Source organism: Gracilinanus agilis, chromosome 4 (genome assembly GCF_016433145.1).
Source record: "Gracilinanus agilis isolate LMUSP501 chromosome 4, AgileGrace, whole genome shotgun sequence".
In the NCBI taxonomy this organism is placed as follows: Eukaryota; Metazoa; Chordata; class Mammalia; order Didelphimorphia; family Didelphidae; genus Gracilinanus; species Gracilinanus agilis.
Window position 1 is genome coordinate 246622172 of NC_058133.1, and position 25141 is coordinate 246647312.

At 38.0% G+C, this 25141-nt stretch overlaps 2 protein-coding genes across 2 annotated transcripts; both read left to right on the forward strand.

Annotated features, from left to right (window-relative positions):
* Positions 1-1467: 1467 nt before the first annotated feature.
* On the forward strand, positions 1468-21884 carry LOC123246288. Its single transcript, XM_044675206.1, has 3 exons — positions 1468-1876; positions 5181-5597; positions 21468-21884. The coding sequence occupies exons 1-3, from the start codon at positions 1468-1470 to the stop codon at positions 21878-21880; spliced, it is 1239 nt and encodes a 412-aa protein (XP_044531141.1). The 3' UTR covers positions 21881-21884.
* Positions 5162-5651, forward strand: LOC123243898 (histone H2A type 1-F). Its single transcript, XM_044672039.1, has one exon. The coding sequence runs from the start codon at positions 5213-5215 to the stop codon at positions 5603-5605; it is 393 nt and encodes a 130-aa protein (XP_044527974.1). The 5' UTR covers positions 5162-5212; the 3' UTR covers positions 5606-5651.
* Positions 21885-25141: the final 3257 nt, after the last annotated feature.

Consider the following 25141-nt stretch of genomic DNA (forward strand, 5'->3'; position numbering starts at 1 on the left):
TAAAATGTCCCATATTACCCCCCTGCCAACTACAAATAGTATAGACAAGTGGTTCTGTTGTAGAAAAATAATTGTTGGGAAACACAAACGCCACTCCTGAGATAGGAAAAAGGATTTTTATTTATTCCTCAGGCCCAGAGGAGCAGAAAAACTCCAAATTCTGGGTTCCCAATTCAGTCATCACAAGTATCTTATATCCTCTTTCGAGGATTTCCAGGTTGCTTAGCACTGATGGATTCCTATATTGAGGTTTGGCTCTTGCTGCACAAGCAGATGTAATGGCAAGGTGAGATTACAAAAGCTATTAAGTGTTGATAAGAGCTAACTGTTTTCTTTTATCAGTTCAACAATCAAGTGGTCATTTTTTAGTTTGGTGTCAATTAAACATTCAGGTTTTTCTGCTTCCCCAAAAGACTAAGAACCCATCTCAAAACCAAAGATGATGATATTAACAACAATAATAATAATCATCATGAGAAAATTTCAAGATACACCTAGTCTCTAATAACAAGACAAAACCTTTATAGAGCTTGCCTATTATTTCTTTGAACTAAATACATTATTATTGTTATCGTGATGATTATTATTAGGCTTTTTCAAGTGAAATGCTATAACCTTTTACACACTCTCTTGTGCTTTTCTTCTCTCTCCTATAATCAGTATTGTAAGTAGATAGATAGATAGATAGATAGATAGATAGATAGATAGATAGATAGTATACAAGTACCCAGTATTCTAGTTTTTGCTATAGGTTACCATTCCCATTAAATTGTAGTTTCTTTCCCAGCAAAAATTCCTTCAAGTAGTTCAAGTGCTTTGGGAATACAAAGCCTGGTCATATAGGTCAGCAAATATTCACTGACTGGTGAAGTTAGTACTTTTTGAAACTGATAAATATCTATATCTACATAAAATTATATATTCATATGTGTTTATGTAACATATATGCATATATATGTATGTATATTTTTTAATCTGGCCATGAAAAAGTGGGCAAGCAAAGAAATCTTTCTCCGTATTTTGGGTATTTTGCAGGAGGCATCACAAGGTAACCAGAGGCTATTGGAACTTTACTTAAAGGAAGATTTCTGGGACATGTAAATGCAAACAATGGAGCGCCATCTTATGGTCTAAAAAGAAACAAAGAACTCTCGCTCACTTTATGGAACCCGCTTTTTCAAGCGGCAAAGACTAGACGATTTCTTTGACTTTAGTAGTGGAAGAATTACAATGAACTATCATCTCAATACCTGGAGGAAGTTCTGTGAGGCCAGTGGGAAGTTGGGGAATGGATGGGATGGACCTAAACATAAAACCAACCCAAATAGATTATGGCCAAATGGGCGGAGAGAACAAATACCCAATTAGTTCAATCAGGCTCCAGGAATGTTGAATTATCCAATCAGAATGCTCTTGGCTCTATAAATGAGCGACGTAGCCTCTTCTCCTTTACTTTCTCCTAGAATTATGGCGCGTACAAAACAGACAGCTCGTAAGTCTACTGGCGGCAAGGCTCCCCGCAAACAGCTGGCTACCAAGGCTGCCCGCAAGAGCGCCCCGGCTACCGGCGGTGTGAAGAAGCCTCACCGCTACAGGCCGGGCACCGTGGCTCTGAGAGAGATCCGGCGCTACCAGAAGTCCACGGAGCTTCTGATCCGCAAACTGCCCTTCCAGCGGCTGGTCCGAGAGATCGCGCAGGACTTCAAGACCGACCTGCGATTCCAGAGCTCGGCGGTGATGGCCTTGCAGGAAGCGAGTGAATCCTACCTTGTAGGGCTGTTTGAGGACACGAATCTGTGCGCCATCCACGCTAAGCGTGTGACCATCATGCCCAAAGACATCCAGCTGGCTCGCCGCATTCGTGGAGAGAGGGCTTAAAGTTGAGGAAACCACAGTTTTCAAAAGGCTCTTTTCAGAGCCGCTTACTTTGCTGAAAAAGATCCTGTAATGCTCTTAACTATAACAAGTACCCTTTTCCCTCGTGTTTCCAGCTAATTATGCATGCCCCCTCCCCTCCCTAAAAGGGAAAAATCTTATATGAGGTACAAGGGAAGTTCGTCCTAATTAATCAGAAAGGCCTAGCTTTTGCAGATGGCAAGCATCAGCTAGCTGAGAACTCACATTACTAAACAGTGACGAGGAAGTATTGTGGGCCTAAGACTGTACTTGCTCTTGTTAATGGCTTGGGTCTACAGATTAACGTTAAATTTAAATCCCCAATTATACAATTTAAATGAATCATTTTTCTATTTTATATCCTAAGTCTTCAGTTCCTCTAGGAATGAATAAAAGGGCAACTTCAGCCAAAGTAATGTAATTGTGACTACTCATTGAATTGGTAGCTAGGGATAGAGTGCAGGGGACTGGTTCTTACTCCTTTTCATTCCTGTACCTAATGTCCAAGCTGGGAGACAACTAGAGTCAGCATCTTTAGAGTAGCTATAGAAATGACTAGTTTTTTTAGTCTCTTAATTATAGAGATTTCAATACTACTGCATTTAATTGTTATTCTATGCAATATTTTAAGCTATGATATGAGTATGATTTCCTTGTGAGTATCCAAAAATGATGAGTTTTATTTGAAGATGTTCTAGAAGTATACTCTAGGTAAAGCCAAAATTGTGGTTGTCAACAAATAAGTATTAATTGCCCACGATGTGCCAGTATCATACTAAAGTGCTGGGGATACAAAGTTGGGGGGTAGGGGGGGCTTTGTTCTTAAAGAGCTTCCAGTCTGATGAGGGAAACTATACGTACACAATGATGTATTCCCAAAAATGTATTCAGGATATATAGGGGGGGAGGGGGTGTCTTTCAAAGGAAGGCTTAAGTACTGGAAAGCCTTCTTTCAGAAGACTGGATTTTATTTAATACTTGAAGGAAGCCTGGAAAGCTAGAAAGTACAGGTGAGAAGGAAGAGTTGTTCCAAGCAATGGAACAGTCAGTGAAAATGCAGTTGGTAGATGGAGGGTTGTGTACTAAGAACAGGAAGGAATTAGAGGCCTTTACAAATGCACCACCTAAGGTAAGCAGATCACAAACATTTAAAAATATATTATGAGTAATCTAGAGAATGACACAGATAAGTGTTGATAAGAAATTACTTTGTTGTTCAGTGGAATAAGAAGATAATAATCCTTCTATTAACAATTCCCCACATATTAACTGTTTCCTTAGAATATTATAAATTTAGAGTTTGTAGGGAACCTGGAAGTCATCTAGTCTAATCTCTGATTTCACAAATGAACAAAGAGAAAATTCACACAGGGAAAAACCACTGTTTATTTCACTCTCTACCCTTTTTCAGAATATACTACCCTCCTAATCTCCTAGCATATTAGATTTAAAGTAGACTCCAGGAAGAGGTTCATGATTTTATTTAACTACTGATTACTTAATAAAATTTACATTTTTTCTAACAGTAACCCACAGCCAAAATTTGAGACATGCCAAATTAAAATGATGAGGTCTGTCCACATTACAGCCATATAGCCATTCAAATACTTGAACATAGCTTTTATCTTCTCTACTGAGAAACTGTTTGGAATAGGGCCTTTGAGAAACAATGGAATCAGTCATGGAAGAGCAACATAGCCATTTAGTTAAAGCAGCTAGCTGGCACAAAGGCAAGGCCTGAGACTTGAGTTCAAATCCAATTTCAGACACTAATTGTGTGGCAGCTGACAAGTCATTTGACTTCAATTTCCTCTTATATAAAATGAGAATAATAATAATACTTACCCCATCCCAACCCCAGGGTGGTGAGGACCAAACGAGATAGTTATGAAACACTTTGCACAGTTCCTGACACATAGTAATTGCTATATCAATGTTAGTTGTGGGGTGGGTGGTGGTGGGGTTATCCTTATTAATTTCCCACTTAAGGGGATATGAGGATATGAGACAACAGAAAGGGCGGTATTAGATTCCCTTTCAGATAGAAGAGGAAAATTTAGGAAGACAGAGAAGTCAATCCAGGAAAAGAATAAATGCAAGAATTTCAAAAGGACACCATCAGAAGAGGTCTTGCTGAATTCTAACAGCACTGTGTCTTAATATTCACTTAAGAGTAGGTTGAAAGAGGCAAGAAAAAGCTTCAGACCAGTAAGGGAGGTTGGGTGCATGTAGGCCAATTCTTATTTTACATCAATACTGAGGTGCAAATTTAATGACTAATCCTAGAAGCAAGGGCAGAATAAAGACAAGTCTCCTGACTCAAAAGTCCTGCTCTTCCTGCTACGATTTTTCTTAAAAACAACAACTAATACAAAGTATAAAAAACAAATTTTGAAATGTTTTTTTTTCTTGTCCACCAATACAAGGATCACCTAACCATGCTTCTTTTCTTTTCTTTTCTTTTCTTTTCTTTTCTTTTCTTTTCTTTTCTTTTCNTAACCATGCTTCTTTTCTTTTCTTTTCTTTTCTTTTCTTTTCTTTTCTTTTCTTTTCCTTTTTTTTTGAGACTAAGCTTTTTTACTTTAAGAATTCAGATAACTTTTAACAAAAACCCGAATTTGAGGAGTCACTTACGGCTTCAAGGAATTGATTTATTTAGTGACCACCATGGAGCCCCGATTACAGACAGCATTATAGGTAGCTAAGGATCTTTGTACTTTTCCAGACAAAAGGCAATATTTTTCAAAGCAGCCAACCAGGCAGAAAGCATCTGCCCGCGAAGCAAGAGAAGTGGCAAAAGGCTACGCGTTAAGGTAATAACCTGATTGGTTGACTAAGCCAATGTATACAATCCCTTCGGGACATGTAGAAAAAATAACGTCTTTTACTTCATTTATATTTCTCTTGTCTAAAGCTTTTTTCTAGTCAGTCTTCTTCCCGCCTCTACGAGTGGGAGGACTTAGCGTCGTTCAAAAAAAAAAAACACCTAATCTTTAATAATTTAAGACACATATATTGATTTTGAGGCTATTCAAATAAGGGTTTGCAAAAATCTAACGTCTAATTGGAGGAAATAAAAGAACACTACCCGAATGTGAGGGGCTATGTAAATTAACAGATGCCAGTTCTACTTTCTAATTGGTTTATTCATCAAAAGATGTTTCCAACCAATCAGATCGCGCCGTTTACTCTACCTCCTGAAGGTATAATAAGTTGCTGTGCCGTGGCTAGCATATCTCTACTTGAGAGAGCTGATCTTCGGATTATTCCTTTCTGATTTTCAGTTGCTCTCATTTTTGGACAAACTCGTCTGAAGATGTCTGGCCGTGGAAAGCAAGGAGGGAAGGCACGCGCCAAGGCTAAGACGCGATCATCTCGGGCTGGGTTGCAGTTTCCAGTTGGTCGGGTCCATCGTCTTCTTCGTAAGGGGAATTATTCTGAGCGAGTAGGCGCTGGAGCTCCGGTGTACTTGGCCGCCGTGCTGGAATACCTTACTGCGGAAATCCTGGAATTAGCTGGCAATGCTGCTCGTGACAACAAGAAGACTCGCATCATTCCCCGACATCTTCAGCTGGCTATCCGTAACGACGAAGAACTTAATAAGCTGCTAGGTAAAGTCACCATTGCCCAGGGTGGAGTCCTGCCCAACATCCAGGCTGTGTTGCTGCCTAAGAAGACTGAGAGTCACCACAAACCCAAGGGCAAGTAAAACTACCAAATTCTGCAGGAAGCTGTAGAAAGCAGCATTTGAACCCAAAGGCTCTTTTCAGAGCCCCTTAGCCTATCAAAAAGGGAGCTTGTGTGCATTAATTTGCAAGAAATGATTTTCTTTTTTAATGTTCAAACAGTATAAACGTTTCGATAGCATGTTTTGGTTTGGTAGAAAAGTTTCTTGCCTTAACCAGCATTTTTTCCTTATTCCACTGTCCTGAAAAAGTATGTAGATGAGTTGAATAATCGGTTACAAACTTACATCAATTTGCGTTGGGGGAGGAGCTATATGAGTGCATTCGCACCTATTTTCGGGAGAATTTGGAGCAAGCAAAGGAGTTTTACGTAGCCACATACTATCAGTGTTTGAGGCCATATTTGAACTCTTGAAGATAGATGTATCTTACTGTTCCCTTGGGAAGGGATAACAAAACGCAACAGACATCATTTTGCATGAGCAACTTGTGGAAGTGACAGTCTCAAAAAACACGCTAAAGCAGGCCAACCTTAGAACTGGCAAAAAGCCTCAGACTTGCACAAAGTGAATATTTATTGTGTGTACCTGCTACACACAGCAGCATTTTGCAAAGGAAACAAGCAGTGCCAGAGCAAAAACTATAGCCCAGGTCCACTGATTTCCAGCCCAGATATTCAGCTTGCTAAAACCTTGGAGATGTGGTCAAGATTCACGCTTTGTACTTTTACAAACTATCAAACCCTAATCACATGACTGAGAGTTGGAAAGTCCTTCAGTTCTTCACAATAACGCTGACTTGGAGTTTGTGGTTCACAATATCCCCTTCATGGGGTAAGCACAGTAGCTTGGTTTCAGGTGGAATAGATGAGAGCAGTGGACTTTACCTAAACTGCCCTCCCCAGTCTTGAGTATATACCAGTAATACTTTTGTCTTTGAGAGGACATGCCCTTGCCTTCTTACTCTTCAGTCAGATATGAGGTCAATTCCTGCCAGCAACTGCTTCTGTTAAATCACTATTCATTTTACTCCTTGCAGCTCTAAAACTCATCTTTTGGTTTAAAAAGAAACCTTTTTTTTTTTTTAATGCAATGACATGCTGTTAAAAATTATATCCTATCTAAACATTTTGAAGTCTTGCAGAGAAAACAAGAAATAATTGCTCTCTCCATACTTAGAGAAAAATCATATACGAATTGGACTTCAGGTTGTATTCGTGTTGTAATTCTCTTTCCAAATACATGTCACCCTCTGAAATTTATATTCTTAATAGTATTCAGCACTGAGGAAAAGTAACTTATTCAGACTCACAGCCACTTAGTCAGAAATATGACTTGAATCTAGATCTGGGTTAAAAGGCCAGCTCTTTAGCCAGCCACTTTGACACAATAATTCTCAAGTTTTCAGTAGGATTCATCAACATGAAAAACTTTACCCCATTCAAAAGTCAGAAAAACAATTTTCAGGTCACGTGTTCAGGAAATATATCTGAGAATCACTAAAATAAATTCTTTGACATCTAAGTTATTTGCTCTTGTTTGAGACTAAACATTCAATGTCTTGGACTTTGTATTCAAAAATTGATCAGGTGCCATCATCCAGTCCTGTGAAATGTAAGTTGGGGAGGTCATGGAATTAAAAAGTTTTGAGTAATATCTGAGTAACCAGTTATATGACTTTAGGTGGGTCACTTCTTTTTAGTTCAACACCACTAGTTTATAGAGGAAACTAAGGTCCCTTTTGACCCTATATATTCTGATTTTGTGAGGCCCCAGTTGACCTAAATCTTCCATCATATGCTAAATAGATATGAGCAGAAAAGCAAAATTTGAAGATCTTTGCTAGGAGGCATATATTCTTTTATGTTGTGAAGCCGTCCAGCAGCTTCACGAAGATTCCTAGTGGGTTGGACACTTAGAAAGGGGAACCAAGGACTGAGTGAAAAAGGGTTACGGGTTAAGGATTAATGGAAAGAGAACATAAGGGGAGAATAAAGATATGCAGACACAGAAAGTTTTGGCATAAGGTAGACACAGGGAGTAAGCTATGATGGTCAAGAGCTTCATGGTTAAGAGCTCTGATGGTTAAGAGCTCTCTTGTCAACTGATGTCTTGTCACTTTTATTGGGGTTACAACAGTATGGGGGGAAGGGGAGAGGCCAGTGGCCTGATACATTAACATTATGAGGTAATCATCATAAGATGCAAACTGCGGAAACCTGAAACAATAGGTAGAGCTAAGATCAGGATCCAGGGTGGATATGGCCTAAGGCATCTACTGTTGTTTGATACCTATGTTAATTGATCTTTGAAGGAAAAGTAAGGAGACTGAGATAACTGACTCTCTTCTGGGGTGTAGCCTTAGGGAAGGGCTAGGGATTTGGCAATTTGACTCAAGATTACAGAGATCAATCATTAGCAGTATAAGACTTAAGTTGTTTTTTTTTGAATACTTCTTAAAATAATATCACAATTAATGTATACCTAGATTGCTACATGTTATATAGTTATAGCACTAGATCTAAAATAATATTCTTTACATACAATTGCTTAATAAATATTTATTGTGGATACATAGGCTACATTAGAGAGAGCCTGAACTTTGTTCTTAGTGTTTACCGGAAATGAACACCTTTGCTTTGATATTTCCAAACTTGGGAAACATCTCTGGTTCAGCAGCATCTATTGGGACCTATTCCAACTTAGTGTAACTATTATTAACATACTATTTACAGGGAGCTGGGATTCAGTACCTGAATATTTTGTCTGTTCCTAAACATTTGCTATTACTATCCTCAAAAGATTTTCTCATGCATGGTTTTATTCTCATCCATGTTTTTAAAAATTAAATATTTCACAATATGTAGTAGGGTTTCAAGAAGGTATTATCTTCTACATTTTCCAGAAGAAAAATAACCTTTATTTGTTTGTAAACTTTGTATAGTTTTTTCTTTCTCTTGAAAAGTATGTGTGATCATAATGGTACAGAAATGCTAATTTATTATTATTTTATTATTACCTCTAATTTTCTTTTTTTTTTAAACCCTTAACTTCTGTGTATTGGCTCATAGGTGGAAGAATGGTGGTAAGGGTAGGCAATGGGGGTCAAGTTACTTGCCCAGGGTCACACAGCTGGGAAGTGTCTGAGGCTGGATTTGAACCCAAGACCTCCTGTCTCTAGGCCTGGCTCTCAATCCACTGAGCTATCCAGCTGCCCCCTATCCATTAATTTTCAATTTCTCTGTTGCCCCAAAACATACTTTGTCTCTCCCATTCCCCACCCAAATCCTCTCTTGATCTGTTGATCCCTTCTAGTTATCAGCCTATATCTCTCTTGCCTTTTGTGACTCAGTTCAAATACTTTGAACTGAGAAGACCATATACAATTAGTTCCTCCACTTCCTGTCCTCTCACTTTCTTAACTCTCTGAAGTCTGATTCCCTCCTTAATCATTCAAATGAAACAGCTCTCTCCAAAGTTACCATTGATCTCCCAACTGTCAAATTTAATAGCTTTGTCTCAGTCCTCATCTTAATGATCACCTTACTCTCCTTGATATTCTCTTCTGTCTAGATGTTTGTGTCACTGGTATCTTTTGTTCTCTCCCTGTCTGCTCCTTCTTAATGTCCTTTACCTGATTTTGTACTAGATATCTTGTAGACATATTAAATCTACCATGTCCTAAACCAAACTCATTAGTTTTCCCTTCAGCTCCTCCCTTTCTTCCTAATTTCCCTGATATTGCTAAGGACCCATCATCTATTCTATACTAAAAAATCTGATATCTTTGATATAAGTGAGAAAGGGAAAATCAGTCTCATCAGCTGCCAAATCTTGTCAGTTCTACTACCAGAAAATCTCTGGCATACATTCTTCCCTTTGCATCAAATCAAAGCGGATTCTTTATACTATCTGAACAACAGAAATAATTTCTTCTCTATTTTCATCTTACTCCCTGCTGCCATCTCTATTTTACAGTGCCATCTGATTAATTTTCCTTATACACAGACGTAGGAACTTCAGGTAACAATATCATTTATTTTATTAAAATATATTGGTTGAATCACATTTCTACTTTATAGAAGCAAAAAAAATACCAAAAGGAAAAAACCTGCCATATTATACTCAAACTATATTATTTTTAAATATGATGTAAATTGAGTTTAGAGGATAATGGTTTTGTAGACATTATACATATATTCATTTCTGCTGGTTTGAGACCATGTGAAAGATCCTGCATGTTTACTTATAAGCACTATTATAAAAGTCTATGAAAATGGAATGATAATGAAGCCTACCTTTTGGCATACCCTTCACTTGTAGAATCCCTGATTGCTATTTAACATGTTTGAAAGCTGTTGTAGATTTAAGGATATACTCACATGCCCTGACCAATGTTTCTTTTGCTAACCAATCAGAGGACACATTAATTTAAAGAAGAGCATTTAATTATGCACAAAAGCTGAGATGGTAAACAAAACAATCTTGATTGGTAATTAAATACAAATTGAATGAGCCTCAGTGGAGGAGAGGTTACTGAGTAATAGTAGTGAAGGAGTACCTGGAAGTGGCAATGCAGGAATGTTCCAATTTCTCCCTCTTCTGCCCCCCACCCTCCCAACCCCCCCAGTAATTTAGGTTATAAGTGAAAGTGCAACCAATGCTGGAAAGTTTAACCAGTGAATCTGAAATCATCAGGAGGGAGCAAGATAAATGAAAAAACTTAAAAAAAAAAAAGACAAAAAAACTTTTCTCTCCTTCCTAATCCCATGTATTTTGTTCTGTGGATTTTAAATCAGCATTCCGAGAATGAGTTTATAAACTTCACCAGATTTTTTTTAACCCCTACACTAAAAACAAAATTCCAAGTCTGACATTTAAAAGCCACAATCTGTCCCCATCCTTCTGGGAGTAACTGCCATTGCAAGGCAAACAGTGTGCCCAGCCACTGGAAATGAAGAATTGGTATTAGCAACAGAACATAAAGCATAGAAAACAGCTCTGGAAACTGAGTTATGAAAAAAAAAAATTTTTTTTTAAAATGATGGTTTAAGTGAAAGTATCTGATTGGCTACAAGTGTTTGACGAATTAGCCAATTAGAATCTAAAGCTGTCATCATCCTTTTACATCTGTTCCACCCATTGGGGCAAGCTTTATACAATCGAACATTAGAATACACCAAACTCTTTCCTAAATACATGAACTACAACTAGTACAATCTTTAATTTTCTCCTAACTTTATTGCAGGATTGCATGTTTTCTGAACCGGTGTAGTAGTCTCAGTTGGAAGAAAGGCTCTCAAGAACCTGGGACAGAAGCAAATGCATCAGAGAGGAGAGCACAAGGTACTGAAGCATGTCCATCCAGCCGAAAGCATCTCATCCAAAGCCATGAGCATCATGAACTCATTCAACACAATGCCGTTTTCAAGTGGATGGGGGTGAGACTTTTTGACTGGAGCGTTACAACAAGCTTCCCACCATCACTTCCTTTGACATCCAGAAGACCTGCTGCTAACCCTACTGGAATCTGGCCAGGCACTTTCTGTCCAAAGACACCCAGGTGGTCAACAGATACAACATCTCCACATAACTTGGCTTCTTGAGTACCCAACCCTAAGGCTCTTTTAAAGGCAGTGTACTGTGGAGCTTTAACCAAATTGCAAATTTATTTATTAGTTTTGCACCTTCTTTTAAGGAAATTTCAAATAAGCAGGGCAAGAGGCAGCTGTGGCTAAGTGGTAGAGCACTGGGCCTGGAGTCAGGAAGATCTAAATTCAAATCCAAATCTCAGACACTTACTGGCTGCATAACCTTGGACAAGTCACTTAACCTCTGATGGCCTTACCAAAGGATACAGTGGAGAAAAAAATAAATGTCAAAGCACTCCAATATCTTTGCCAAGAAAACCTGAGGGAGAGCTATGGGCAAAAGGGTCACAAAGAGACAGACCAGAATGAAAAACAAAAATTTTCTGGAGAAAAGTACTAATACATCATTATTAATTTAACATTGGCTGAAGCTTCTTATTTTAATTGGCATTTGTCAAATGCTGTACTGATATCTTTTATAGCAGGGAGACCTAGAAAGGAAATTAGTTGTATAGAGAACATAGCAACTAGGCCATTTTGGCTGAAATACTGGAATACATGAGGAAGGTGTCTAATAAACTTGGAAAGTTAGGCTGATTGTAGCCAAATTGTGAAGGACTTTTTCCAAATAAGCTTTGCATTTTGCTATAGAGGCAAGAGAGCTTCTTGAACAAGCACTTTATCATATCTGTATTTTAAGGAAATCAAGGAAGAGTTTGAGCATAATCAAATTTTGCATTTGTATTTTTGTGTGTGTGTGCATGAAAATTGAGCCACAGTGGATGCATGGGAGAGCAGATGGCCTCATCAGAAGATTTTGAGAATACTACCAGCATGCAGTAGAATCCGTGAGAAGAGGGGGATCCCAAACACAACACTTCCTCACCCCTCTACCAATGACCTGGATCTTTTGATCTTGCCTGGGGAAAAAGACTGGCCATATAGTCATGACATACCATGTTAATAAAAGTAGGCCAAGCCCAGTGGGATGCTGCAGTTCCCAGAGGCTTCATTCCAGTGACCCCACCTCATGGGACAGCAGCCAGCATTGTCTGTGACTTTAGTGCCCCAGTAGGGCTTCCAACTGAAATGGCTTTGAGTGGGTCCAAGTTCTACACCCACTTCCAATTTCAAATTTTTTTTCAAGGTAAAGTGCCATCTTTACTGTAAAATTTCTGATGCAGTAAGAGCTGTGGGTGAGGGAGGGCTGGTCACCCAGACACTTTATTCTACTCCTTTTCCTTCTCAGGCTGTGGGAACTAAGACATGGGTGGAATAGGTGGAATAGAAGCCTAAGGCCTACGAAGCCACCACCATCAAATAAATAAATAAATAATTGATTGCTTGCTTGATTGATTTGTTGTTATTATTATTTAACATTATTAAATATTCTAATATTTATGTATTTCATAGCCATTTATTGTGTATAAAATTATGCTACCATTTTTACTAGATTTCTATAGTTTTATTTCATCTGTCCCTGAAAAAGGTTTTGAATGTTTTATCCCTAACCCCATTTTTCCTCATTTAAAGGCAGCCAAGGTGGCAAAATGGACAGTACTGGGCCTAAATTCAGGAATATCTGAGTTCACAAACTGTGTGACATTGGACATGTGACCAAGCATCTGTCTACCTCAATTTCCTACATTTTAAAATTAGGATCATAAAAATGTATGCCTCACTGGTTTTGAAAAGAACAACTGAGATTATACCTGTAAGGAGCTAGGGCACTTAGTACAGTGTCTGGCATATAGTAGGAACTTAATAAACTTTTATTCTGTTTCCTTCCCTTTTATTTCAGAATTTTGCATATGTTGAATTATAGCAGAATCAACTCTATAGTTTTTGTATATCTTTTGGTGAAATAGGACCTGGGAAGGAAGAAGGTTGGTCTATAGGGCAGCATGAATTTTCTAATTGCTTTAACTAGCTATTGCCAATCACAAATAAGAGAAAACAGATTTTATCATATTCAGAGTGTGGCACAATCTACCAGCACTTGATGGGAATATATGTCATTCACAAATAATATTTCTACATTACATAAGACAGAGAAAGATGGCTGCTTATTATAATACAGCTTCTTAGACACAGAAAATGTGTGCTTATTAAGAAGACTCTGTATCATTAGCTACAAAAGATAGAGAAGGGATATCTCCTTGTAAGTATTGATAGTTGCATTAAATTAAATGAAACTACCCATAACCAAGTTGTTTCCAAGGCCTATCGATTTCATCTTTGTAACCTCTCAAATATACCAGCCCTTCTCTCCTCTGATGGTCACTACTCTAGTGCAGGTCCTCATCACCTCATCCCTAGATTATTACAATATACATGACTGCTTCAAGTCTCTCCCTACTCCGATTCATCCTCAATTCAGACACTAAAAAGATTGTCCTAAAACATAGGTCTGATCATGTCCCCCACCCCACCACCTGACTCCAGTGGCTTTCTTTTGCTGCCTTTTTGCTTTCTTTCTTGTTAGAGTAAAATAGAATACAAATACAAAATGGTACTTATAACTTTCATAACCTTGTCCCTCTTATAAGTCTGATCTTCTTATACATTACTCTGTGTCACACTCCAGTAGTTACTCCAGTAATACTGACTTGACAAGACACTCTTATCTGTACTCTGGGTATTCTCTCATTTGTCTTCCATGCCTGGAATGTTCTCCTTCCTTCATTCCAACTCCTGACCTCTGGTTTCCTTTAAGTTCCAACTAAAATCCTACATTTTACAGGAAGACTTTCCCAACCCCCACCCCTTTTTTCCGTAACCCTTAACTTCTGTGTATTGGCTCATAGGTAGAAGAGTGGTAAGGGTGGGCATTGGGGGTCAAGTGACTTGCCCAGGGTCACACAGCTGGGAAGTGTCTGAGGTCGGATTTGAACTTAGGACCTCCTGTATCTAGGTCTGACTCTCAACTGCCCCCTCCCAACCCCTTTTAATTCCAGGGCCTTCGTTCTAATTATCTCTTATCAATCTTGAGGTAGCTAAGAGCTTAGTAGTTAAGAGCATTGGACCTGAAATCTGGAAGGACTGAGTTCAAATCCAGCCTCAGACACTTTCTAACTGTGTGACCCTGGACAAACCATGGAATCTGATTGACTGACAAAAGGATTCACTTGATACATTGGAGAAAGAAATGTTAAATCACTCCAATATCCTTGCCAAAAGAACCCCATAAATGCTATGGTTCATGGAGTCACAAAGAATCAGACATGACTGAACAACAATAATTAATCAATAATTTTATATATTGCTTACTTTGCATATATTTGTTTGCATGCTAGCTTCCTCATTAGATTATAAGTTCTTGAGAACTCACTTCTTACTTCTTTTTGTATCATCAGCACTTGATACACAGCCTAGAACACAGTAGGTACCTAATAAATGTTGATTGATGGGTTAATTGAATTGCTAAATAAGGGAAAGAGATATTCCAGAATCTAGAAGTATTCTCTTTTTTTAAAAGCAATTAAGCTTTTTTGTACCAATTAGATGAGCAGAGACAGCAAAACTCATTTTTGCAGCTGGTCCAGTAGTTTTTGTCCAAATCATACACAACAAAGTAGAGGATATGAAACAAAACAGAGTCAGTTATATTCTATAATAAAATCAATTTTCAACAGTACCTAAGCACTAATACCCATCTTTTGTTATAACTAAGGCCCACCCTGCTCAAATGGTACTTTTGGCCCACTATTAGGATTTCTCCTCTCAAAAAGTAGCCCATCCATGTTGCCAGTCTATTCCTTTGTGCAGGAGCTGAAAGGCTATGGACCTTGCTACTACATACTGTACTAGTTGTGTTTTTCTTAACAATTGAACATGTATAAAACTATTTTCCTCCCTATGCTCCTATCTTTTTTCAGTTGGTTACTGACCATGTTTTTATGGTTTCCCAACAAACCCTGTTTTTATCGCTAGATTTTACATGACACAAAACCTTTCTCTGTTCTGAATTTTAGCAGTATTGATTGTATATTTGAAAGACATTGAATAAAGCTGCATTAAAATTGAAGCCAAGATGAAATTACCAACAAAGTGTTAAGAGAAAGAAGACCTAGAAAAGAGGTCTGAAACATATTCCCACAGATACCTAAGACAAAAGTGGAGGTCTATGGTACCTAATACACATAGAAACAAAAATAAAAGTTATTTAAGGGCATTCATCCTATAATGAATAAAAACCTCAAGTTTCAGATGGAAGAAAAGTAGAGATCTAGTCCAATCACCTCATCTCACAAAATGAGGATAAAAAGGGATGCAAATCTTGCCAAAGATCACATTGAATTAGTAGGAGACAGAGTACTTAATAATAATACTGAAGGACCTGCTAGCACTTAGGTCTTACTCTCTATACAATATTCTTTCCAAAGTAAAAAAAGTTCATTCATTCAAATTTTAATATTTTGAGTACATATGATTTGTAAAAATGATACCTCCTACCAGTCTTTTCCTTCTCTGTCTATCTGTCTGTCTATCTGCCTTTTAAGACTTTATTGAGATAAAGAAGGAAACGGAAAGGGAAAGGAATAAACATTTATCTAGCATTTACCATATGCCAGCATTATTAAAATGTCTTACAAATATTTTTTTCATTTGATACAACAATCCTGAAAAGATACCTGCTATGATTGTTGTTAGGGTTCAAAATGGGTGGCCTCCAGAGGAACACACGAGACAATGCAATCAAAGCAGGAGAAAGCTTTATTGCCAGTGTGAGCATTGGGGGAACTCAGCAAAGAGAGTCCCAAGGGGTGCATTCAGAAGAGGGAATATATATGTTTCTAGGATATAGGTGCCTTTGTCTTAGGGTTAGCTAATAGCTAGACAGAGGGAGTAGGGATGCTTCCAGGTGCCACAGGATATGATTCTTAATCTTCAAGGTTTGTTCTTGTCTAGGAATCTTCAAGGCTGTTCAGTCCAGGGGCAGGGGAGGAGTTGGGGCTGTCAGCCAGGAGTTGTCCCTGGAACTGTGAGTCAGAGATAACTGCCCTGCTCGAGCCAGGCATGACGTTATCCAAAAACCCCCTGCTTAATTGTCAAGTTTAGCTTTTTGGCTATAATATTCTTATAAGCTATAATATTTCTATAAGCTATAATATTTCTATAAGCTTTTTTGGCTATAACATTGTCTCAATTTTACAATAAAGAAAACCTAAATAAACACACGTTGTCACTTGCTGATGTGTTTTGTTTTTACGTTATAAATATTTACAGATTACTTCCATTTTATGAGAGTCTCTGGTAACCAAGTAAAACAATGAAGTGAAATTAACAGTGATCTCATCTAAAATGTTTATATAGTACAGCTGAGTTTGTACTGGGTGCCAGGATTTCTAGTTGTAGCTCTGTCCTCTTTTCTAATATCTTTAAACTCCAGATTTAAATCTGTGAAAGTTGGAATAGATTTCTAAGCACTAACATTCTATGAGAATCATTTTTTTGTTAGAGTAAAATAGAGACAGACATAGAAAAAGAGAGAGAGATTGCTAAGCCAACCAGAACCCCACTAAACCTTGGTGGTCTAATTAGCTTGTACCCTATAACTAAAAAAAAAGAGAAAGTTGGTGCATGTGCCCTATAACCCCAAACTGAAGTATTCAGTGGAAATAGTTGTATGTGCACTGAAGTGGTATGAAACATCAATCTTAGTGCTAAGAGGATAATCTAGCTTCTCCCATCTGCTCAGACTGTTTATGGTTGTCAAACTCCTAATATCAGTAGTAATTAATTCCAGGCTCTATAAGAGCAAACCATCACCACTCATTTTTCATTGTTTGCTCGTTTGTTTATTTCAAGTTTTCTCCTCAAATATGCATATTAATATGTAGGGGTTGATAGGACTACTCAATGCCCTTTGGAAATCCTGTTCCATAATTAATGAACATTACCTCTTTGAGGTTCACTTCATCTCATGCTCCATCTTCTGGCACTCATAGAAACCAGAATTCCCCTGGATGATACTGAATCTCTGGTTGCATTATTATTTACACTGTTTCTTATAAGGCCAGACACATTGAGGTTGGATGAAGCATTGGGATACTTGAATTCTATTCATATTTCCAGATACTCCACCATCACTTAGTATCCTGTCTTCTTTTAAGTTTCAAATTTATCAGAATCTATCGCTAAATCTAAATTTATCACCAAAAGTTTTTTTATTGTGACATATGTGGGATATGTGTCTGAAAAATGAGCAATAAGCACTTGTCACAACCTATATTAGACTATTTACTGCCTGGGGGAGAAGGGAAGGAAGGATAAAATCTGAATCCTAAAATATCAGAAAACAATAATCAAAAATGGTTTCTACATGTAACTTTAAAAATAAATAAATATTTTAAAAATAAAATAAAACAAGACCTTGAGCTGTATGGTTCAAATCATGAGCTTCTTAATGCAAAATTCTTACATAAAATAAAGAAGAGGAAATTATCAGACTCTTCTGATTATCAGTCTCTTCATGCTGATAGTTATGATTGACAGCAGTACCTATCAAAAAATCCTTAGACAATTTCTGCCACATTGTTCACAGTCTTTTCTATGTGTTTCCAGTTTTCTTTCACATTACTCCCCTTTCAGTATCCTATCATCTAGTGAACTCCTTAAGGAAAGGGACTAGGTGTTTGACTAACAACAAGAAATATAATTGTATTGATGAGCTGTAGTTTTGAGTGGGTGTTGGCCTAAGAAGTGCTTAAAATCTGGGATAGATTTCAAGAAGCCAGAGTGTGAGAGTTTGTCTTAGAATCAATACTGTGTATTGGTTCCAAGGCAGAAGAGTGGTTAAGTGCTAGGCAACTGGAGTTAAGTGACTTGCCCAAAGTCACACAGATAAAAAGGATCAGAGGTCATAGTTGAACCCAGGACCTAGCCTGGCTCTCATTCTACTGAGCCACCTAGCTGCCCCCATTTCTAGTATGCTTTGCAAATTTGGGACAAGATAGTTTACTAGAATGGGGCAAAATGAATTGGAAATTTTTTGGACTTTGATCAGGTGAGGGGGAAAAAGAGTTCAAATGATACCACTTTTTCCAAGTCTAGTATTCTAGACAGTGAGCCAATGGAAATCCTCTTCTATTAAGGTCCCAGCCTAGCTATTAAGATCCCAGTCTAGCTGCCTAGTTAGGGAGACGGACAGCTCTGCCTCTAGTATGTAGAGGTAGATGGTTTTTGAAGAGACTGGGCTAGCATATAAGACAATTTAAAAGAAGTCCTTGGAAAATGTTTGGTGCCTTTAGTTAGAGAGATTTGTGGGACCTGGGAAGTAGATGATCCCTATGAAGGCTGTTCAATAGAATAGTAAAAGATATGTTAGTTTCAGGGCTCCAGGACAGCAGGGCAATATAACTCTACAGAAAGGGAAAACAGTCGAAATCTCTGTCCCCTTTCTTCCAGAATTTTTCACCAATTTTTTTCACTTTCTGTTTTTTTCCCCCCAAACTCATCTTAATTAAATAATTGATTTGTTTGTTTTAAGGGAGTAGAATATGTTGGACAGAGTTTCAAAATTATTGAAGATATTTTGGCCGAGTTGGCTCAGTTTCTTATTCCTCCAGCATCTAACAAGAATATGAATCTTGACTGGGGTTTGACAAAACAAATTTTCAAAATGGAAAGCAAACAAATAAACCCAACTCTCTTCTGGTAAAACATGTTTCTGAAACATTTAAAAACTATAAATAATTCAGGCTAAGAGTCTCAGTTAAGACATTATGCCCAAAGCCGAGATAAAGTCTCTGTACTTCCTGAGGAGGGCATATTCTTTCCTTTTGCTCTAATTTTATCTCCCTTGGTAGTAAAAGCAATTTTAAGGTCCTCTGAAAAATCATGAAAAACAGTCCAAACAGCCACCATGAGGAACATAATTAAAATCCTACTAGTTAGGCTAGGAGGGATTCAAATACTTATCCCCTTGATTAAGGTGGAAGTGTGGCTCTATCAGTTTAAAAAGAAGAGTTAGCATTCAGTTCTCTCTCTTCTTTTGTCTTTGTAACTTGTAACTAGTTTATCAATTCCCCTATTCCAGCTGAAAAGTCAAACTATAATCACATGCAGCTATAACTTAAGAGGTTAGAGCTACTGGATCTCTTAGTCAAAGTTGACTGTCAACAAAAGAAATTTCTTCATTACTGAGGATGATCTCTGTCTAGGAGACCTGACTAGCTAGAAAATATGAATCACGAAGGAAGTTGTTTGGGAAATATAGAGCTGAGATGTAATGTGAAATTAAGGACAACCTATTCAGCAATTCTTCAAACTGCTTTATAGCTTAATGATTTTAAGTGATAACTTCCTGGGATAGTATAAGTAATTATAAATTCCTATATTCTTAAATTGCATGAATGTGTACTTGTAAGTGTTTGCATTTAGTATTTCTTTCATAGGAAACATACTCTGTCCTAAATCAGCAAAGATCCATTCAAAATGACATTGCATGTATATTATTTATATTGTATGTATATTTTTTAATAGAAAGAATGGTTTGTTAGAGAAACAGAAGGGGGAAAGTCAACCCAGTCAAGTCAAGTCAAGGAAAGTCAAGAAGCCCAAGAGACATATGTTGTTCTCAAAATAAAAACTATGTGCCAGTCTGGTCAACATGGAAAATCTAATGGGAACTGAATAAATCAAGTGAGCTTTCACATTGCCAATAATTTGAATTTTTAATAATTACATTCATCTTTTCTTATATATTTGAATTCTGCTCTATTCAACTTGAAAGCAGGAATTACTTTTCCTTTGGTCTTTGTCTTTCCAAGGTATAGCCCAGTGCCTTACAAATTATAGGTGCTTAAAAAATGCTTATTAAAAACAGCACTGAATTTATTATCTGAGTACCTGTTATCAAATTCCATGTTTTCAACCTCTGAGACCTAGGTCTCTAGGATCAAATACAAACTTTTCTTTGATATTTATAGCCCTTCAGAAATACATACTCTATTCTCCAATCAAACTGCTTCTTTGTACTGTCACCAGAGCCTAGATCATATTCCCTCCTCATTTCTATATCTGCATTCCGTTAAGGCTCTTCTTTCTTTGAAAGCTCTTTTTCTAGTATTCCCTACTGTCCTTCCCCACCATCTTGTATCTATTTTGTATGGACATGCTGTCTCACTGGGTAAAATATAAACATGTCAAGGGTACTTTTTAAAAAAATTAAAACCTAACCTTCCATCTTAGAATCAATAGTGTATAATGGTTCCTAGGTAGAAGAGTGGTAAGGGCTAGGCAATGGGGGTTAAGTGACTTGCCCAGGATCACACAACTAGGAAGTGTCTGAGGGCAAATCTGAACCTAGGACCTCCCATCCCTAGGCCTGGCTCTCCAATCCACTGAGCCACCCAGCTGTCCCATCTAGGGTACATTTTTATCTTTGTATCCCCAGAACAATACCTTAATTACTGGTTACTGATTGACTGCTGTAGTAATGTGAACCAAATTTTGATAAAGATTTTGATTTCCTTTTTTTTTCTTCAATGATGACCACGAACTTAAAGGTAACAGTGAAGTGAATCAGAGTGGAGGTGGGGATGGGGAAACAGGCTTTGGGCTCTAAAACACCAGTGTTCAAGTCTTGCCTCTAATACATTCTGGCCTACATGATGAGTCATATAGTTTCTCAGGGGCCCCAGATGAAATAAAAAATCCATACGGAAAAAGTTGTCACAATTCACGAAAGTTTAAGATACAGGCTTGGAGGGCTTGCAGTGAAAGCGTGGGTCCTTGGAGTATTAAATAAATGATTATGTATAAAGTGGAGAGGAGGAAAAGAGGAAGTAGGAAATGATATTAATCCGGGTAGGGAAGAGAAAGGAACAGATGTCAACAGTGGCCAATCAGGAACGGCGGTGTGTTTTTTCAACTCAAAGAAATTTCGGTCCCAAACTACCCCCAAAACTAAAGTATACCTTGAAGAACAAACTAAAATCTATAGCACTGAAGGGGGTGGGGAAATTATGACAAAACTGGAGTACAGAATAGACTTTTTGTTAAATTTAAGAAAGAATTGTACAAAGAAAAAAAAGGACAGAGCGGAATGGGGGACGCGATGCGGGTAGAAAAGCTAATGAATATAAGGTATAGAAGTGAGACTTCGTTAACCAATGCTGCTTCTGAGTTCATCAGAAGAACAGAGGATTGAAATATGAACCAATAGAATTGAAGCACGGGACTTCGAAGATGGCGTCAGTCCAATCAGTACAGGCCTGGCTCTATAAAAGACGGCCGCAGGCGCCAAGTCTCTACCAGTCAGTGCTGAAAGAGTTACTTTCATCTACAAGTCATGGCTCGTACTAAGCAAACCGCACGGAAGTCTACTGGCGGCAAGGCACCCCGCAAACAGCTCGCTACTAAGGCTGCTCGTAAGAGTGCTCCAGCTACCGGCGGCGTAAAAAAGCCTCACCGCTACAGGCCGGGTACTGTGGCTCTTCGTGAAATTCGCCGTTATCAGAAGTCCACTGAGCTGTTAATCCGCAAGTTGCCCTTCCAGCGGCTAGTGCGGGAGATCGCACAGGATTTTAAGACTGACTTGCGGTTCCAGAGTTCCGCCGTGATGGCTTTGCAGGAGGCTAGTGAGGCCTACCTTGTGGGGCTATTCGAAGATACAAACTTGTGTGCCATTCATGCCAAGCGAGTAACTATCATGCCCAAGGATATTCAGCTAGCTCGCCGCATCCGCGGAGAGAGGGCATAAGGCTGGGCTGCACCTTCAGTTTTTACAACTTACCAAAACAAAAGGCTCTTTTCAGAGCCACTTGCATTTTCACTATAAATTGCTGTAGTACTTCAAACTTGTTTGGGTAAGACAGCAAAGTGGCGTTTTTAAGTTATGAAAGCTTTAAGATTGCAAACGGTAGCCTTGGAAGCAAGAGTTTTTGAGAAGGTTGATAGTAGGACATAAGGTTGTAAATAGTGTATGGGGAAAGGGCTTACGAAAATACTGGCTTTTCAAACTTTAGTACGAATTTTTTTCAAAGCTAAAACCAAACCTAGATTCCTGGAGCAGACTGGTTCTAGCACGCAATTTTGCATCTGTCCTTTCCATGCATGGTTCTTTACGTGTGTACCTGTACAATTGATGTTTCTATCTTTAATCTGGCTCAGCTCACTTGAGGGATCTTAAAAATCCAATTCCCTTTGGGGGAAAAAATTTTAGAATTCAGGAGGCTAATTTCTCCTTGTTAACTAACTAGGAACTTCCAGAGTTTCAAATTCAACCCGTACTTAAAACGCTTCGGGCCTCTAGAATTTCTCTTCCCGGTAAAATGTTTCAAATCTATTGCAAATCTCACTAGGCCATCTGGATCTCGCGAGTTAACGGTCTGACACTGATGCTAAATGTTTCCGGTCGGAAACCTAGCCAATAACCTCAAAATAGTTATTAACAAAGAATTCATGGTGATACCCGTTGCCTTGGGAGAAATGCCCATATCGGGGAGAACCTGCTTCTATACTGCTGTATTTGCACTTAGCATCTTTCTAAAACGCTTTGTTTTGTTATTCAGTGGTTTTCGATCCTGTCCGATTCTTAATCATCCCTGTGAGGTTTTCTTGTCTGAGATAGTGAAGTGTCTTGTCCATTTCCTTCTTCACCTCGTTTGAGGCAAATAGGGTTGTTACGCGCCCGAGGGTCTGAAGCCAGATTTAAAACGGCAAGATGAGTCTTCCGGACTTGAGGCCCGGCACGCTATCCCACTACGCCGCTTTAGCTTCCCAATCCCAGACTTTTCGGAGCCCTTTCTTCAGTAGAGATGGCTTTGCGTATTCCAGCAAAGCTAACAAAGAACAATCATGAAATCTTAACAATTTCTAACTAATAATAAACACTCATAAAATGCGAACGCCTGGGTCAAGGATATTTACTTTTAATGTATACAAATAAGATCTCCCCGGGTCGCAAGAACAAGATTGCCGCAACGACTGAGAAAAGAACGTATGCAAATTAAAGGATTCTCGTTCTGCTTTCTTATTGGCCAATTTGACAGACCTGTTTTCGACCAATCAAAGGGTTCGTATGAAATTTTTTTGAATGATTTTAAGGAATTATTCTGTCCTGGATCTTTGTTTTTAATAGAGACCCGTAAATTTTGCTTTTAATTTTAATTTTTAATTTTGCTTTTTATTTTTATTTTCAGTTAGAAATTCTCTTCTTCCTACCCCTATCCTATCCATTAAGAAGGCAAGAAATACATACTCCTATCCTTTTCTTGTATTTATATATGAAAGCGGAAACGTGGGAAGGAAAGTGCAAGCCAAAGCTAAATTCCGATCTCCTACTTCATTGCAGTTACCCGTGGGCCGTGTGCACAATTTGTTCTTCCAGGGATACTACTCAGAATGAGTTGATGCCTGAGCCCTTGGTGACAGTTTTTGAATACTTAGCAGCGAAATCTTAGAATTAACTGATAATGCATTCCGCAAAAATAAGAAACTCATATTGTACCCGGCCACCTACAGCTGGCCTTAGGAAAGGGCTAGGATTTTAACAAACCTCTAAGCAAAATTACTCTCCCAGGGTGGTATTTTGTTCATTATCCAGTCTGTGCTGTGACTCAAGATGACTGAAAAATCATCAAAAGGATCCTGGAAATTCTATATTTCAAGTTCTGTAATACAAAGAATCTTTCAGATCCCTTTAAAATAACTTAAATTCTCATTTTGTTATTTGATTGCTAGAAGTCATTTTCAACTTTAGGGACTGAAAGGATTTAAAGGCAGAAGACTGAATTCAAATTTCTTTCCATCATTTACTACAAGTCACACTGATTTTTTTTTTTTGTATCCCTGTTTCTCATCTGCAAAAATGAGGAAGTTCAACTAGATTTCTCATCCTTTCTATGATCTATGATCCGTTAATTTAACTGCAAATAAGAATTCATGTAACACTGAGATGAAGGAGAGGCAAGTAGCAAAGTTGTCCGCCCCTATCAACAGTTCTCAGTTCTGAATGCCTCTGAATTTGGAATCAAAGGATGGGGGCTTAAATAACAGCTCTGCTTCTAAATAATTGACTCTTGGCAATTTACACAGTCCAGCTTCTCTGGACTTCATCTTCAAAAGGAGAGGGTTGGGCTATTATGAACTCTAATCTAAGTTTGTTAGGTAAAACTCCAAATAAGTATCTAAAAGTGAATTGGGGGTTTCCAGAAGTCCTCTTTTAGGTATTCAACAAAATTCCAAATGATTCTTTTTTGGTAAACATTATAGGGAATTCTTGTACTAGAAGTCTTTTAAAACCATGAAGCTATGATTTTGTAACAAAAGATCACATTTGTGTAGCACTTTGGCTTTCACTGAAACAAACGGGAAGAAAAATGTACAAACATCCTTTATTCCTATTTTACAAATGAGTAAATAGGTTCGGTAGCTTGCAGTGTTTGTCTTCTGATTCTAGTGCTCTTGCCACCATACCAGCTCTCATGATCCATCTTTTAGCTTCAACTTTCAGGTTCCAGCCTAAATATCACTTTCTATAAGAAAGCTGTTCATTCTCGCCTAGGAAATGTTGATTATTTATCATTTAATCTGTATGTAGATTATGCAAAGTTGCTTGCATCTTGTTTATTTCATAGAATTGTGATCTTGAGAGCAGGGACTTCCTTTGCCTTTGTGTCCCCAAGTGCTTAGCACACGCTACATAGTAGGCATTTATTAATTGTTGTTGACTAATTTTTTAAGATTAAAGAAAAGATATTCTATAATTGGAATGATGAATGGAATAAAGAATCCAAAAAGAAGGAAAGGGGTGCACACATAAGTACACATAACATCAGTTCTGCTCTAATTTCAGAGCTTTAAAGTTAAATTGTTTTGTTTTGTTTTGTTTTATCTACTTCAAGCTTCTAGTAAGTTGTTGGAAATTGTATTTAAAATTGGAGGAAATCCCAAGAACAAAGGGAAAATGTTTCCTCTTTTTAGATAAAGTGATACAATACAAACTGCATCACATTAAAGA